At 52.6% G+C, this 14,964-nt stretch overlaps 1 protein-coding gene across 3 annotated transcripts in view; it reads left to right on the forward strand.

Annotated features, from left to right (window-relative positions):
• PPARGC1B (PPARG coactivator 1 beta) overlaps positions 1 to 11,953 on the forward strand; it is a 103,849-nt gene extending 91,896 nt beyond the window's left edge. For 2 of the 3 annotated variants that reach the window (XM_028528487.2, XM_036014712.1), the window contains exons 10-12: positions 672 to 793; positions 3,615 to 3,769; positions 4,640 to 11,953. In XM_028528487.2, coding sequence (XP_028384288.1) covers positions 672 to 793; positions 3,615 to 3,769; positions 4,640 to 4,740 — 378 coding nt within the window. In that variant the 3' untranslated portion in view covers positions 4,741 to 11,953. Of the gene's footprint in view, positions 1 to 671; positions 794 to 3,614; positions 3,770 to 4,639 lie in introns of those variants that run through there. The other variant, XR_004900553.1, reaches the window with a different exon arrangement.
• The last annotated feature ends 3,011 nt before the right edge of the window (positions 11,954 to 14,964 follow it).

Below are 14,964 nucleotides of genomic sequence, written 5' to 3' on the forward strand. Positions count from 1 at the left end.
AACATAGTGGAGTTGCTCCAGCAGGTCAAAGTGACTCTCCCGAGGGCAGTGGCTTTAACCAGACACAATCATAGATGGTGGGGGAGGGGAGGCTTCTGCCGGGCTTCCCCCGACCCCTGCCCTCTGCTGCAGTTTTCTAGGGGCCCTCAGGCATGGCTCCGAGCTCACCCGAAGGTGGCTTTTGTCACAGTGTGTGCACACTGCCCGGGCAGAACCAAGGATAATGTGGGACACAGTGGCCCTGTGTCCTCTGTCCTGTCACTTTCCTTCCGGCTCCCTCTGTTACCTGGCTGCCAAGGCTTGACCACCACCACCTTGCCTTTCCACCCCAGCACCTCCCACTACCCATGAAAGTCTCAGACTCTAAACAAATGTGGAAGCTACGGCGTTCTCCGTTATATTAACAGTGATGAGCCTCATTTCCTTCAAGGAAGCCATTGCTTCTGTTGGGGCTCAGCTCCCCATTTGACACCCTGCTGCCCGCTTCTCCAGCGGGACAGGTCCTCTGGGATAGCGACTGCCATTGTCCCCTCTGACTCTAGCCCCAGCTGGTGTCACTCGCTCAGCGGGGCATCCTGGACTGGGGACGAGGAATCCGTGGGAGCCTGCCCCCAAGGGGGCCCCGGGAGCCAGGCAGTGACTGGGTCCCTCTGTGTCCCCTTCTCGAGCAGGGCGAAGGCCGAGTGGTCTATGTTCGAAATCTCTCCAGCGACATGAGCTCCCTTGAGCTGAAGAGGCGCTTCGAGGTGTTTGGCGAGATCGTGGAGTGCCAGGTGCTGACGAGAAGCAAGAGGTGAGTGGAGTCGAGCTCTGGCAGAGGAGGGGGGTGGGGAGGGGCAGAGGTTCCCGCCCAGGGCTGGCCACACAGACGATGCTCTGGAAGGTCTGTGGAACCAGGTGGACGAAATCCACAGCCTGGGCCAGGATCGTGCAGCCCAGCAGGAGCGGCCAACACACCGTCGGTTTGCTGAGTAGCGGCCAGTTCCCGTCATTCTCTTAAGCTTCCCGGCACTGTGCCTGCGACGTACACACTCGTTCTTTCTCTGGCTGCTCTTTCCGGGGAGCTGAGACAAATCGCTGAGCAGCTCGTTTGTGGCGGAGCCAGAGCTGCAGCCCCCGAGTCTGCTTCTGTCTGCTTCAGGCTCTCCAGCCCGGAGCTGGCGCGGGGCAGCAGACAGCCCCTGGCGGTTAAGGGCATGTGTGCGCTAGGACCTCCCTGCGCTGCCAGCCCCACGCTGCTCGCTGCCCTCCATTCCTCCGCAGCAGCCACTCCCGGGCCTTCCACTATCTTGGGCAGCCTGGTGTTTCCTCACTCACCTGCGGAAGCAGCATTTCATCTGTCGGGGGAATAGGTTGTATATAAATACACAGCTTAGATGTCAAAAACGTTGTCAGTTTTGAAACAATTCTAAAGTGCGTACTGTTATACTTACACACAAGATGAGTTGTTAAGGTTTTTAAATCCTAACTTAGTAATAACTTTTAAAGCACAATGAGAAAATAGCATCTGCATAAGTCATTACACACCTCACATCCATTAGAGTGGCTACAGAAAAAACAAGTGTTGGCGAGCATGCAGATAAAAGGGAACGCTTATGTACTCTTGGTGGGCATGTCAATGGCACAGCCACTATGGAAAACAGTATGGAGGTTCCTAAAAATTGGACACAGAATTACCATATACTTCTGGGTATATATGCAAAAGAGTTGAAAGCAAGATTCCAAAGAGCTGTTTGCCCACCCACGTTCACAGCACCATTATTCACAGCAGCCAAGAGGTGGCAGCAACCCAAGTGTCCATCTGCAGGTGAAACGGTAAAGAAAATAGAGTACATGCATATGATGGAATATTATCCAGTCAGTTTTTAAAGACTTTATTTATTTATTTTTAGAGAGAGGGGAAGGGAGGGAGAAAGAGGAAGAGAAACATCCATGTGTGGTTGCCTCTTTCTTGCCCCAGCTGGGGACCTGGCCCACAACCCAGGCAGGTACCCTGACTGGGAATTGAACCGGCGACCCTTTGGTTCACAGGTGGGCACTCAGTCTACTGAGCCATACCAGCCAGGGCGGAATATTATTCAATCTTGAAAAGAAAGGAAATCTTGTCATATGCTTCGAGCATGGATGAATCTTGAGGACATGATGCTAAGTGAAATAAAGCCAGCCACAAAAGTCGAAGACTGTGTAATTCCACTTATATGAGGCACCTGGAGTAGTTGTACTCACAGGGACAGGAAGTAGAAGGGTGGTTGCCAGGGGCTGCGGAGAGGAGGTGAGAGAGAGTCGTTGTTTCGTGGGTGGAGAGTGTTTGCAGGATGAAGAAGTTCTGCGGGTCTATTGCACAACAACGAATATACTGCACTCGACCGAGCTGTACGCTTAAAATAGTAAAAGTGGTCAATGTTTTCACCACAATTCTAAAACAGTCGTTACACACATGGAAGCATTTCTACGTAGTCCTCGGGGTATCATATGGAGATAACACGCAAAAGCAAAAAGCAGATTAGCCTTTAAAGGCAAGGGTCAGTTCATTAGCATTTTACAGGCACACACAAGCCTCAGCCATTTGAAGAGGCAGAAAGGGACTGGCTTTGGCCTGGCTCAGAGAAGGGCAAGGAAGTGTGTGTGGTTCAGCTGAGTGTTCACTCAGCCCCTACTGTCAGCAAGCCCACCCTGAGCGGTGGGGGCACTGCACGTTGTCTCTGCCCTTGAGTCTGCATAGCAGACGGTGGATGTGTCAGTCAGGATTCTTCCTCTTGTTCGTGGAACCGCAGAGGCGGAAGTGGGGGCAGAACTGACTTTAGGCTCCCCGAGCCTTGGCATCTTTCTCTGGTAGGCTTCCCTCATGGTGGCAAAGTGGCTGCCTCTACCTCTAAGCTTATCTCCTCCCAGTGGGAGCAGGAGTCTCCCTCATGGTTCCAGCAAAGACCTGGAATGGATTCTCTGGGGTTCCGCTTTGGGTGACAGGCTCACCCTTGGACCAATCACAGTGGCCAGGGAAGGCCACAGTCACTTGACGTCCCCTGGTGCCCCGAGCCGGGCTGAGCACAGGGTGCTGCTGTCTGATAAAGGGGTGTGGCTGCTGAGCTGGCCAACGTAACAGACGTCTAGCACAAAGGGTAGGACTGCAGAGAAAACCAGCGATGTTAGGGAGGGCGAGACCCAGTTAGCAGCCAGGGAAGTGGTGGCTGGGGTTGGCGTGGTAGGACGGGGCGTAGGCGGGGCAAGTCCCAGAAAATGGGACTCCCGAGGGAAACGGGAGTGTGAAGAGCACCAGCCAATAGGCAGGAGGCCTGAGTTGGGGTACCCTGCTCTGCCCCCCATCTTGGGCGAACTCCGAATCCACTGAGCCTCTTTCCTCACCCCAGGTGGAGACAACAGCAGCGCCCGCTCACAGGTGGTCTGCCGTGTGGGTGGCCAGCACTGGCAGACATTCAGTAAAGGACCTGCTCCTACTGTGGTTACATTGCAGAGGTCACCTTAGCCATCGTCCTCGTCCCCCTTTGACATGGTTACTGGATCATGGGCTCGCCTCTCCTTTTCTAGTCACGGGTGGTCCGACAGGGTCGACCAAGCTGGCCCAGTGACACGGTCCCCTTGTCACCTCCCTGCAGGGGCGAGAAGCACGGCTTCATCACCTACCGGTGTTCTGAGCACGCCGCCCTCTCCCTGAGGAACGGCGCCGCCCTGCGGAAGCACAACGAGCCCTCGTTCCAGCTGAGCTACGGAGGACTCCGGCGCTTCTGCTGGCCCAGGTACACTGACTACGGTGAGTACCCGAGGCCCCCCCCCCCCCGTCCTCTGTGACATGAAGGGCTGAGACCTCCTTTACTGAGACCCCGAGCTAGTGTCCACCCCCGAGCTCCGAGCGCCGGCCAGTGTATGCCTTTGCCGGGAGGCTGCCGTCTTGCTTTCTTCCTCTGCTCTCTGGTCCGTCCTGTCCTGACCCAGGACTGGCACCAGAAAGAGAGGTTCAAGTCTCCTGTGGCCTCTGGGAGGGTCCAGTCTTGTGCTAACAGCCACATGGTGACAGAGCCATGACTGCTGTTTCTTTGAGGGGCCCTCCATGGTGACCCCAACAGGCAGCAGCCTTGCCCACCAAGGCACCACAGGGAAACAACATTGTCGCCCTGCCCTCACCATCTGGGGACGGTTGGTAAAGGAGGATGAGGAAGTACAATTCGGAGGGAATTATTTGCAGGGGAGAGCCTGATGCAGCTTCTGTAGTGCAGGGCTGAGTATCAGACCTCGGAGGGTTCCAGGCCAGGCAGCACGCCACCTGGCTGCATGCACGCTTACGGGACCCTGGTCCATAGCTGGACGGGGAGGGCATCGGTTTTGGAGGCTGCCTCAGGTGGCCTCTGCAGTGGTTTGCCAGGGGGCAGGAAGCTGTTCAGGGAAGTAGAATTAGAGGATAAAGGAGCTCTGGGGTGCTCTACGTGAGGTCCCCGCTCCACCAATGGCAGCTGGGGCCCCAAGACGTTGGTCACAGCAGAACGGCCGTGCCGACGCTCACCGTCCAGTGCTCTCTGCGGCCTTGGGCCACGCCCGTTTCACGGAGGCAGATTTTCGGATGGTCTGACCTTGCCGCGTGGCTCACTGCCTTCCCCACTCACTGCCTGCTCCACCCCCTGCCCAGATTCCAATTCAGAAGAGGCCCTTCCTGCATCAGTGAAAAACAAGTACGAAGCCATGGATTTTGACAGCTTGCTGAAGGAGGCCCAGCAGAGCCTGCATTGATAACAGCCTTAACCTTCGAGGAATACCTCAATACCTCAGACAAGGCCCTTTCAATATGTTTACGTTTTCAAAGAAAATAAGTATATGAGAAGGAGAGCGAGCGAGCGAGCGTGCGAGCGGACACACATGAGAGAGCGAGAGAGAGAGAGACTTGAAACTGCTGTCCTTTTAAAAAAAATCAATGTTTACATTGAACAAAGCTGCTTCTGTCTGTGAGTGTCCATGGTGTTGACGTTCCACTGCCACATTAGTGTCCTCGCTTCCGACGGGTGGTCCCGGGTGCGCCTCCAAGTGCTGGGTCCGTCACCCACCCCCCCTCCTCCCCGACCGACCTCCCCTCGTAGACGTGCAGCTGTGTTCGCCATAACATTTCTTGTCTGTAGCGCGTGATGATGAAATTGTTACTTGTGAATAGGGTCAGGATTATAAACTCATTTTTAATGGAAGAAAAACAAAGTATATCCTTAAAATAATGTATTTATGGCTCAGACGTACTGTGCCTGGGGTTATCGTATCGCTTCCTTGATTTTTAACTATGCACTGTGTGAGGTGTTTGCCACTGAGCTGATCTGCTCCCTCCGCCGGGATGCCCCCGAGGTCCTGCGTGGCCGGGAGGTGCGGCCTGCAGCCCCAGCGAGGAACAGGGGAGGGGTGTTTCTGGGCCTTTTCTGCCAAGACCCGCCCTGTCTCTCATCGGGTGAGTTTGGGTCCAGTTATATTCAGAGCCCTCATCTGGTGCCCAGCTCACACTTAAGAGTTTCTGCCTGGCCGTGGGTCTTCAGATCCTCAGGAGGAAGGCAGGCAGTTCCTCAAGAGGCGAAATGGCTGCCCTGGGGTCCCATAGCTGGTCGGTGAGTGGGCAGAGCAGTGGCCCGGCCCGGGCCTCCTGATTCTTGGTCTCGCACTCCTACGACAGCTCAGGTAAAGATGCAGAGTTCCAGAGCTGGTAGAGGTGAGTTCAGCTCAATCAGTCCACTAACTAGAAACCTACAGGCTCATCATGGGGGTCAAGTCAACAGCTAATTCGCCAGCATTAGGTGAGTTCAAGCTCTGGTACACATTTCCCTCCGAGGGGCCCTGTGGTTTGCCTACACCCGTGGGCATGATGTCAGAACGTCAGTGACATGCCTGGAGTGTCAAGGACAGGTGATTTGGGAGCAGTCATCCTTTCTGGGCCAGTCACCAGCCCATCTTACTCCCCTCAGCTTGTCTTTCCTTTTCCTCAGTTGTCAAGTTGTTTGGGCGGCGTGGGACAGAGAAGCAGAAAGAGGGTGTGAGGGTTGGGGATGGATAAAGCAATCTCCGAGCTCCTTTTCAACGTAGAAAGCATTCTGATTGGAGTTTCCTTTAAAATCTGTGTGCTTGAGAGACGTCAAAGCCATGTCCTGCTTGGGTGATCTGCAGGTGCCCTGGGGGCCATCGGAGGGAGAGCATGGCCAGGCAGGCTGTGAACACGTGGCTTTTGCTCCGGCAAGAGCAGCTCCAGCCTGGTCACTTTCAGACGGCCGTGCTCCTTGGTAAATGTTTGCATTTTAAAAAGCAAAGGAAAGGGGTCCTGCTGCTTTAACGAAGTTTGAAATTGACTCATTAAACTGAACAAGCTAAGTGAACCTATTGCTAGTGCCAGGCTTAGTCCTTTGAGAATCGATAGTTGATTTTTTAAAAGAGATTTTTCAAATACCTCAGTAGGTAAACTGAGCCAGCTGATGAGCTTGTCCTGGGTGGTGAGCAAACTACAAGCCTGCAGAGAAGGCTGGAGGAGACGGGGAGATTTGGACCCGTTGATCTCCATGGTCCCTGCCAGTCTTAGCTTGTGCTGAGGCAGCGCTAGCTCAGGATGGCCAATACACAGCATGCGTACCACTATAGCCACACCCTTAGCCAGTGGCAGACATAACTAATCAACCACAGCACTCAGGTTCTTTGAGCCTGGTCTGCTATTAGAATCCTCATCACAGTGCTCTGGGCAGACATTACTAATTGATCAGAGGTTAACCTATTTGACATCTTGGTCTAATCTTCTAAAAGTTTCCATCACACATCCAATACGGTGGCTGGATTTCATGCTGGCCCATTCCTGTCTGTCATATCGTGACCTATGAGAAAATTTCCCTAAAGCCATTCCCTGGCACAGGACTCCCCGTATTCCTGTGACACACAGCCTGTTTGGGGTGGGGCCGGAGAGTGGAATAACGGCCATGAACGTGTTGGGGGAGGCAGGGTGTGTGAGATGGACCAACCAGGGACTTCCCACAGCACAGACCCGAACATCCTAAATTCCTTTTATAGCTGTTCACTGCCTAGCACACAGTAGGCACACAATAAATGGTTATGGAATGGAATCTAAATCCGTCTGCCGCCTCCCCCGAGTCCTTGTTCACACCGAGGAGTCAGAGATTTCACCCTGTGGGAGCCGGCAGGAGGGAACTCTAGATCTGGAGTCGGACTAGGTCGTCTCGGAGCCCTCCCGTTGGCTTCTTCCTCGATGCACTGGGCCAGGGGTCCTACCCTGGGCAAGTGGTCCTTTTGGGTAAGAAAAGGAAGGTTTTAGGGAGGGACAAGTCTCTCCCATCTTTTGGGTCAGCTGAAGCTGTCCTTTCACTTCGGATCAATGCAGGGCTCTTGAAGTTACTTAAACTTGGCCCTTGAGCAGAGCAGGGATCGAGCACAGCCGTGGGACGCGGTAGGCCTACGGTCAGAGCTGGGGCCACCAGTGGGAGAGGGATCCCGCCAAGGACATCCATCAGTTTCTGCTCAGCGTCCCGTACGGAAAAGGCTGCAGGTTCTAGAGCTGACCGGCCCTGCAGACCACCTCTGTCCAGAAGACCCATTCGGTGCTGTGTATTACTTACCAGGGAGACCTCAAGGTCTCTCCAGGAAAATGAGTCAACCTTGGTCTCTTGCCCACCAACTTAAGGAGTAACCCAGAGGGAGCAGCTGCCGTTGGCAACCATCTTGTCGTAGCTCTGTCCTAGTATTTGCTCTCGATGATGTTTACATGTGATTGCCATAAAGCTTACTATAGACTCTGTCGGTAGCCGCCCACACGGGGCAGGTTGCACTGTCCGTCTCTGTGCTGTGCTGGTGTTTTCCAAAAATACCCGATCCAACCGCTAAGTGGAATTCTTCCATCTCCTTCCTCAGTCGGTACAAGGCTGAATCAGAATCCTCACTCTTGGGGGCTCTGGTTACCGAAGGAAAATGCATCAAAGAGGTCAAGGATATGAGTGGATGGAATGTAGCTAAGGCCCCCACCCCCCACCCCTCCACACCTTGTCCCCCCAATCAGAAAACTGCTTGGAGTCAAAAGCACCGTTTGGGCGTCTGGGTCTGCTGTGTGATCTGGCCACGTAGCACGTAGGACGTGCTCAGGAGAGAGGCAGGGCTTCCAGGGACTGGGGAGTGGGGGCGGGAGGAATGCTCTGAGCTCAAAGACTCAGTACCTAAGTCCCAATGTGCAAAAGGATGATGCAATGAGAAGCTCTCATCGCCTGAAGCCCATGCTTGTTGATGTTCTGAGAGTGATTTCTAGGTGTAAGCCATCTGCACGCCCAGGCCACCGTGTGGGAGGGGCGTAGGCGGGGGCAGGAAAGACTGAGATTCTCGTGTCTGGACAGGTAGGTCAGAGCCCCACCCCAGGCCTCACAGCTGGGTCTGCAGCTTGAGGGACGGGTCATACCGACTGTGAAGCAGAAGCCACCCTAGAGGATTTGCTGATCTGACTTGACATCAAAACTGCGGTAATTTTCTTAGCATCTGAGATTTAGCAGTCCCCCTCAGAGATATGATTGAGGAAGGAAATTGGATGCACAGTAGCAAATAAAGTGAACCTAGTGGTTCCATTGGCCAAAGAAGAGGAGCCCCTCACCCGTTCCCGTGGGGGCAGAAAGGAAACCGCTTAGTGCTGATGTGCAATATGTTTAAGCTTGTCCCGGAGTCCCCGAGGCATTTGCACACACAGACGGGCTCCAGGGCTGTCTGCCAAACCGGAGGTACAGGGTAAATGGAGGGAGACCTGGGGAGCCGGGGAGCCCATGAGCACAGAGATGCCCGTGGCCCAAAACAGACGGCGGGGGCGGAGGGAGAGCCCTCAGGAGCCCACCGAGTGGCACCCAGGAAGCAGGCAGAGGCTGACTTTGCCTTGAGCCAATAAAAGCACTTTGAGAAAACCACAACACTTCAGCCTGCTTCCGTGTGGCCACACTGGCAACCCTGGGTCTCCTCTGGCTGTGCGAGCTGCTCTCCTAGGGCCTGGGACAGGGCGCCAGGGAGGGGCTGGTGTGAGGGGGGAGGGTGCGGAGGACCCGAGGCGGCAGCAGCCCCAGAGCCCATGCTAGGGCGAGTCCTCTGCTGGCCGCTGCTGGAGGCCCTAGAGACAGGGAACTGTGAGTTTAGATCTTGGTACCTTTTTTTTTTAATAAAAAATTAAAACAGCCCAGCTGATTGAAATGGATTTGCACACCACGTCATTTAACTATAAGCCATCTCGGAGTGAGAAAGCCGACGTTTCTTCCCTGCTGTGTGGCCCTGGGCCTGCGTGTCCTCATCCGGCAAAGGAGAAGAATATTGGACAGGATGAACACTCAGTCCCCTTCTTCTCTGATAGGCTCAGATTCCCTTCTCTGGCCGCACCCAGCTCACGCTCGGGGTGCAGTGCTCTGCAAGGTAACCAACCAGCAGCAGGTTCAAAGCCACATGGTCCTGGCAGAGCGACCTTGCATCAGAAGGCCAGCTCTCCAGGACAGGTCTAAGCCATAGTTTCTAGTGGGGATGGTGGGAATCCAACCCCCGCTCAGCTAGGTGGCGATGTCCAATCTCACGTTAGCCTCGGCATCACCCCACCAAACAGCTACTGTATGAACCTGAATGTTCTGACCACTCGGCTGTTTGGCTCTTGCTCTCAGACAATACTAGCAATACTCTGTTTTTTTCAAAACAGCTTACCGTAGGCACTTTTCACACATTTCTTTTAAACGGTTGTAAAAAGGGCAACAGGAGGCCTCCATCGATTGCACTGCGTGTGTTTAGGGCAGCTTTTCTTCTCTGTTTCTTGAACGGTATGCCCCCGGTATGCCGCAGGGACTGAGGCTTCTTGGTAAGAGGGGGGCAGATTATCAGCGACTCTTGCATCAGAATCCCTTGCACATCCAGAAGCAGCTCAGAAACCCAGCCGCCTGAATTGGGGGCTTGGAAAAATACAGTTTTGTAGGTGGTCCCTGGGATCTGCAAGAGCACCTCCCAGAGTGCTTATGTAGCTAGAATCCCCCCCCCGTGCTGTATGTTTTGTCAAAGGATCCTTCAAGGAAGCATAATAAAGCCTCCTTGTCCACTTTGCTGGCCTTGCTCTGGGTGACTTGAAGGGATTGGTTCGCTTCCACTTCAGCACTTTGCCTTATCCACGTCTAGTCGCCATCTAGTGGCCAAAGACTGTATCCACCAGCTACCCAGATGGAAGGCAAGTAAATCCTTTCCGCCACCTTGCTGTCCAACACCCGCTTTGGGGATGAAACGTGATGTCGCAAGTAAACTGTCTGTAATATCTAGAGCCCAGTGAACACTGCTCAGGAGAATTAAGAAGCAACCACGCAGATGCACGCAGACTGAGAAGTGCACTAGCTCTCCTGTGGGCAGAGGAGATAGGAGTGGACCCTGTGTCCAGACGCCCTGGAGGGGTTTACTGTACCTGCAATACTGGCAGCCGAGCTGCTGACCCTCTTAAGTGAACCTCTGCTAGGTGGGCCGCACCGCACCCTCGGGACGAGCAGATGGGCTGGGCGTCAGGATGCTGTGGGGGGACTGGCCGTGGCCTTTGACGGGGTCCACCAAAATAGCCAAACAGGTTATATACTTTTCGTTGGTAGTTTTTGTTTCTATATTTTGTATTTTAAAATCTTGTCCAGTGTTTTTGTGTTAGGAATAAAAAGTCATAAACTATTCCCAACTTTGTTTCTTGAGGGATGTTCTGATTCCGACGGAAACGGGTTGGAAATCTCAAGGGGCGTGGGGAGAGTGGTCAGCAAAGCAGGGAAGTGGACCACTTGGATTTCCAGATGGCTTCTGGGGAAGGTGACCACCCCAAAGTCCGGCTCAGTGCGGCCTGCTCTGGGAACTCACACTCGCCCCCTTCACCTCCTGTGCCATGGTATCAGCATGGGCTCTCAGCATCCGCTGCTTCCAGAGCAGCTGCTGGTGGTGAAACCAACGTAGGATCTCTCTCCCCACCCCCAGGTTTTTAAAGAGACAGTATTTGTAGCTAGCCTTAATTGACTGCGCAAGGTGGTCCCTCTGGTCCCTTCCAGCATTTCCAAGTCTTGGACTCTAATTATTTTCTCTCGGTGTGACCATGCAGCCTGGAGAATTCTGAGCGACAGGAAGCCAGGGCTTTCGCCGGAAGCCAGGGCTTTCACCAGCTCTGTGACAGGGCCACACCAGGAAATGGCTAACCTTGTGAGGTCTGGGCATCCCCAGGGGTACTCCATAGGGGGCATTACTTATTAGGAAGCTCAACAAGGTAACTACAGCCTGGGGTGTGTGAGTGCAAGGCTGTGTGTGTGTGTCTGTGTGCGTGCGTTGCACCCGCATGCCCGTCTGTCTGCGTGTGTGTGGAATTGCATTGATGCATTTCTTGAGAAAGGTGCAAGAATTTCACCTACACAGAGGGACACATCGCTTTGTTATTTATAATAGAAAGCTAAATTTTAATTTTTTAAAGGACACTGCTGATGATTGGGAATCGAGTTTTTAGTTTTGCTATTTTTTTTAATTGGTAGAGGATTTTTATATATTTTTTCCATTTTGTTGGGTTGTGTCCTTATTTATATAAATGCTTTATCTGTAAGAGGCAAGGAAGAACCCTTCTTTGCTTTTAATTATTGTGGTTGTCATTGTCCCTATTTTATTTCTGCTGTGATTTATCTGTCTTACCTTCGAAATGAGAAGATGTTTTCCTGTATTTGTACATTGTCAGATTCTATAGTTTCATAGATAATTTAACCAAATTGCTCTATGTATTATTATCCTGTGAGTATAAAGTTCTATTTTAACCTCTGTAAATACTTCAGAACTGGCTTCTTTTCTCAGACTCCCACTGTGGAGTTATTGTTTACATCACAGAAACTGTAGAATCTCTATGCTCATGTACTGTAAATAGTGAAGTGATCTGCTTATAAATAAACTTAACAAATACACTATGGAGATTAAACAGTAAACACCACCCACAGCCCCGCCCAGGTGTGTCTTTATTGGTCCTGCGTGCCTGTCGAGCGACTGGGGAAAGGATTCTGGTTTTGGCATCGCCTTCTCAGACAAGACCCTGGTCAGTGTGCGGTCCCCACCCGTCCAGAATTTTCTGAGCTCACTTCTCCTTCCTTCACAGCACTTTTCATGAATCATCATGAGTCACTCAGACTCACCGCATGTAACAGATGTCTCGTCCCTGCTTTTCACTGTGGCTTTTATGCAGCTACACAAACAAGGGAGTCCTTTTCTGATCAAGGACTCCCTTGTTTGGGGCCACCAACCTGTCCACCCGAGCACACTGAAGGAATGTGCCAAATGAGATGTTTGCAGTTCCAGGCAAAACCACTCACCAATGAACTCTAAAGCAAGCTTTGGTCAGAGGAGGTGGAGGGCAGACTTGAAGTGTGTGCTGTATTTAGGGGAGCTAGACACGTTTTCCTTTGCTCACTCACTCCCAGCCAGACCATAAAGAGGTGGCATTTTCCAAGACCGAGACTTGGACGTGTGTGCCTTTCCTCAGTTTCAGAGCACTCTTGGGTTTAGCTTTTCTTTTGTCCTAAGGCTGCTTTGATGTTAATATTTTTTTCACATTAGCATTTTTAAGTACACTCTGAGTGCCAGACGCCCACGTGCCCCCGGAGTGCTGAATCGCCGACGAAGAAAACCACATGCAAACAAGAATAGGGACGGCCATTCCGTTTCATATCATATGCACACTGTCCTCAAACTGTCATTTATTACCGACGGAAATGGTTTGTCATTGTTCAGGGGATTATTTTTTCAGTCTGGAAATTGTTTGGATTTCATTGGTTGGGAGGGAACACGTGGTGGTTTTTTCCTTTAGAATGAATGGGGGGGTTTGCCCTTAGCAGCAGGGTTCTCTGGCACGTTCGAGTCCTTGGGGAGGTCTCCCATGGGGTTGCTCAGTGTCTGTCACCCCCTGACTAGATGCTAAACTCCAGGAAGACAGGGTGCTTCTCCACTCATTGCAGGGTGCCTAGCCCCATTAATTAGGCATCATGAATGGACAAGTGAGAGGCTCCTGCCCATGGCCTGATGGCTACATGCGGCAAGGGAGGCTCCCGAGCAACAGAGCCACAGAAACAGTCCCTTCAAAGCTGCAGCTGGTGGTGAAAGAAGTAGAATGGGAGATCAAGAGCTTCCAGGCCTGTGTGTTGAGACCCAGCTCTGCCACTTCTGTGCTGTGCAACTTGGACAAAGCACCTCGTTGGCCTCTGGTGACCCCAACTAGGAAACAAGATGATTAGCTTAGATGAGTGCCCAGGTCCTCCAACAGGCAGGTTCTCAGAAGCAGTTATGTTGCAAGGAAGATGGTTACGAGCCAGCAATCTGTTTTTAGGCTGCTTGGCTCTGTGTCCTGACTTCCCCACTCAGCAGCTGGGTGTTGTTGGGCCGGTTTCCTAACCTCTCTGAGTCTCTTCCTCGCTGTGTGTTAACTGTGGCTGCTCATCGTTTCTACCCCATAGGGTTGTTGTGAGGATGAAGTAGATCGTGCACAGCACCTGGGACATTAGAGGTGCTTCGTCAACACGAGGTGCCATCCTCATCATGCATGGTCTCATTTGGTCGAACCATAGCTCTGTGCACGGTGTGGCAGAGATTGTGACCCTCGCTTGACAGGTGGGGAAGGCTAAAGACTAAAGAGAATGGAGGGAACCTGCCTAAGGGACAGAGCCTGGGCCAGCGCCACCACCTGTATATACCCGGGTGACACTCCTCTTCTTTATCACTTAGTTACCACGTGTGACGTGCTTAGAGACGCACCTTTGCTGAAGAGACCACTGCTCTGAGAGCATCAGTTTCAGGAGGGCAGGAAACCTAGCTCGGGAGTTGAAAGATGAGTGTTCCAGACCCAGCTCCCTGTTTGCATAATGACCTGAAAGGATGGGCAAGGCTCATGCGTCAGGAGCTCAGACTGATCTGCTGTGCAAGTCACAGGGACAAGTGCCCTGGACACTGTGTTCTTGTGAACTTGGGCAGCTGCCTCTGGAGGGCAACCAGGGAGCTGTGCCATGAACTTTGCACAGCCCATCCACTTGCTGGCCTTCAGTTTCCTCATTTATGTAAAAAAAAGGGAAGGGGCAGTTAGAGTAGATCAGTGGTTTACTAACAGTTTGGAGAAGCCATGTATTCCCTCTCCGCAAAGCAATGAGAGCCGACACCCACCTACAGGAGAACCAGGGACAGAGGAAGCAAATGAGAATATGGGACAACTGACACTTTCTGCAACAAGGAAAAAGGAAGCGCTGTTATGGATTAAAACACACTCAGAGGACATAACAACTAAAAGTGTATGTCTTGTTCAGATCAGATTTGAGCAAACAGACAATTACAGACATTTGTGTGACGGTGAGTGAGAAGGACTGCTGTCCGAGTTGGGTTCCCCTGAAGGCAGCCCCTGCAAAGGACCTCATGTGCAGGGTGATTACAAAGGAGCCCCCCAGGAACAACGCCTGAGGCAGGAGAGGTGGTAGGAGTGGGCAGAGGGAGAAGCTGAGCTGTAATGCGAGCCCAGTGGCCGCCTTGGGAGACCCCATGAGGAGTCCTGGAGCTATGGTGGCCCTGCACAGCTGTCCCCTGCAGGGCCAAGAAGACCAGACCTTAACACCTGGCATGGATCAGTCATTGCATGCAGGCCACCCAGGGGAAGGGTGTGACTTAGGGCAAAGTGTTTCCAAGCAGCTAAAGTGATCCCCAAAGGGGCCGGCTTGGGAGGCTCTCTGCTGGCAGCGCTCCCAGCTGCTGACCATGAACAAGCCCTCGGCTCTCCAGCAAAGGGCCCGGCAGCTTGCCACAGCATCGACCACAGGTAGGTTGTGGGTGTTCGTTTGTTGCATGTGGTAATGATGGGGTGATGTTAGAACATGCCCTTATGTCTGGAATGATATGTCTGGAATTGTCTTTTACATACTTCATCCAAGAAAAAGTTGGAAAATATAAAAGGACAGGTGAGGCAAATGTGGC

This window comes from Phyllostomus discolor, chromosome 13 (genome assembly GCF_004126475.2).
Source record: "Phyllostomus discolor isolate MPI-MPIP mPhyDis1 chromosome 13, mPhyDis1.pri.v3, whole genome shotgun sequence".
NCBI classification, from domain to species: Eukaryota; Metazoa; Chordata; class Mammalia; order Chiroptera; family Phyllostomidae; genus Phyllostomus; species Phyllostomus discolor.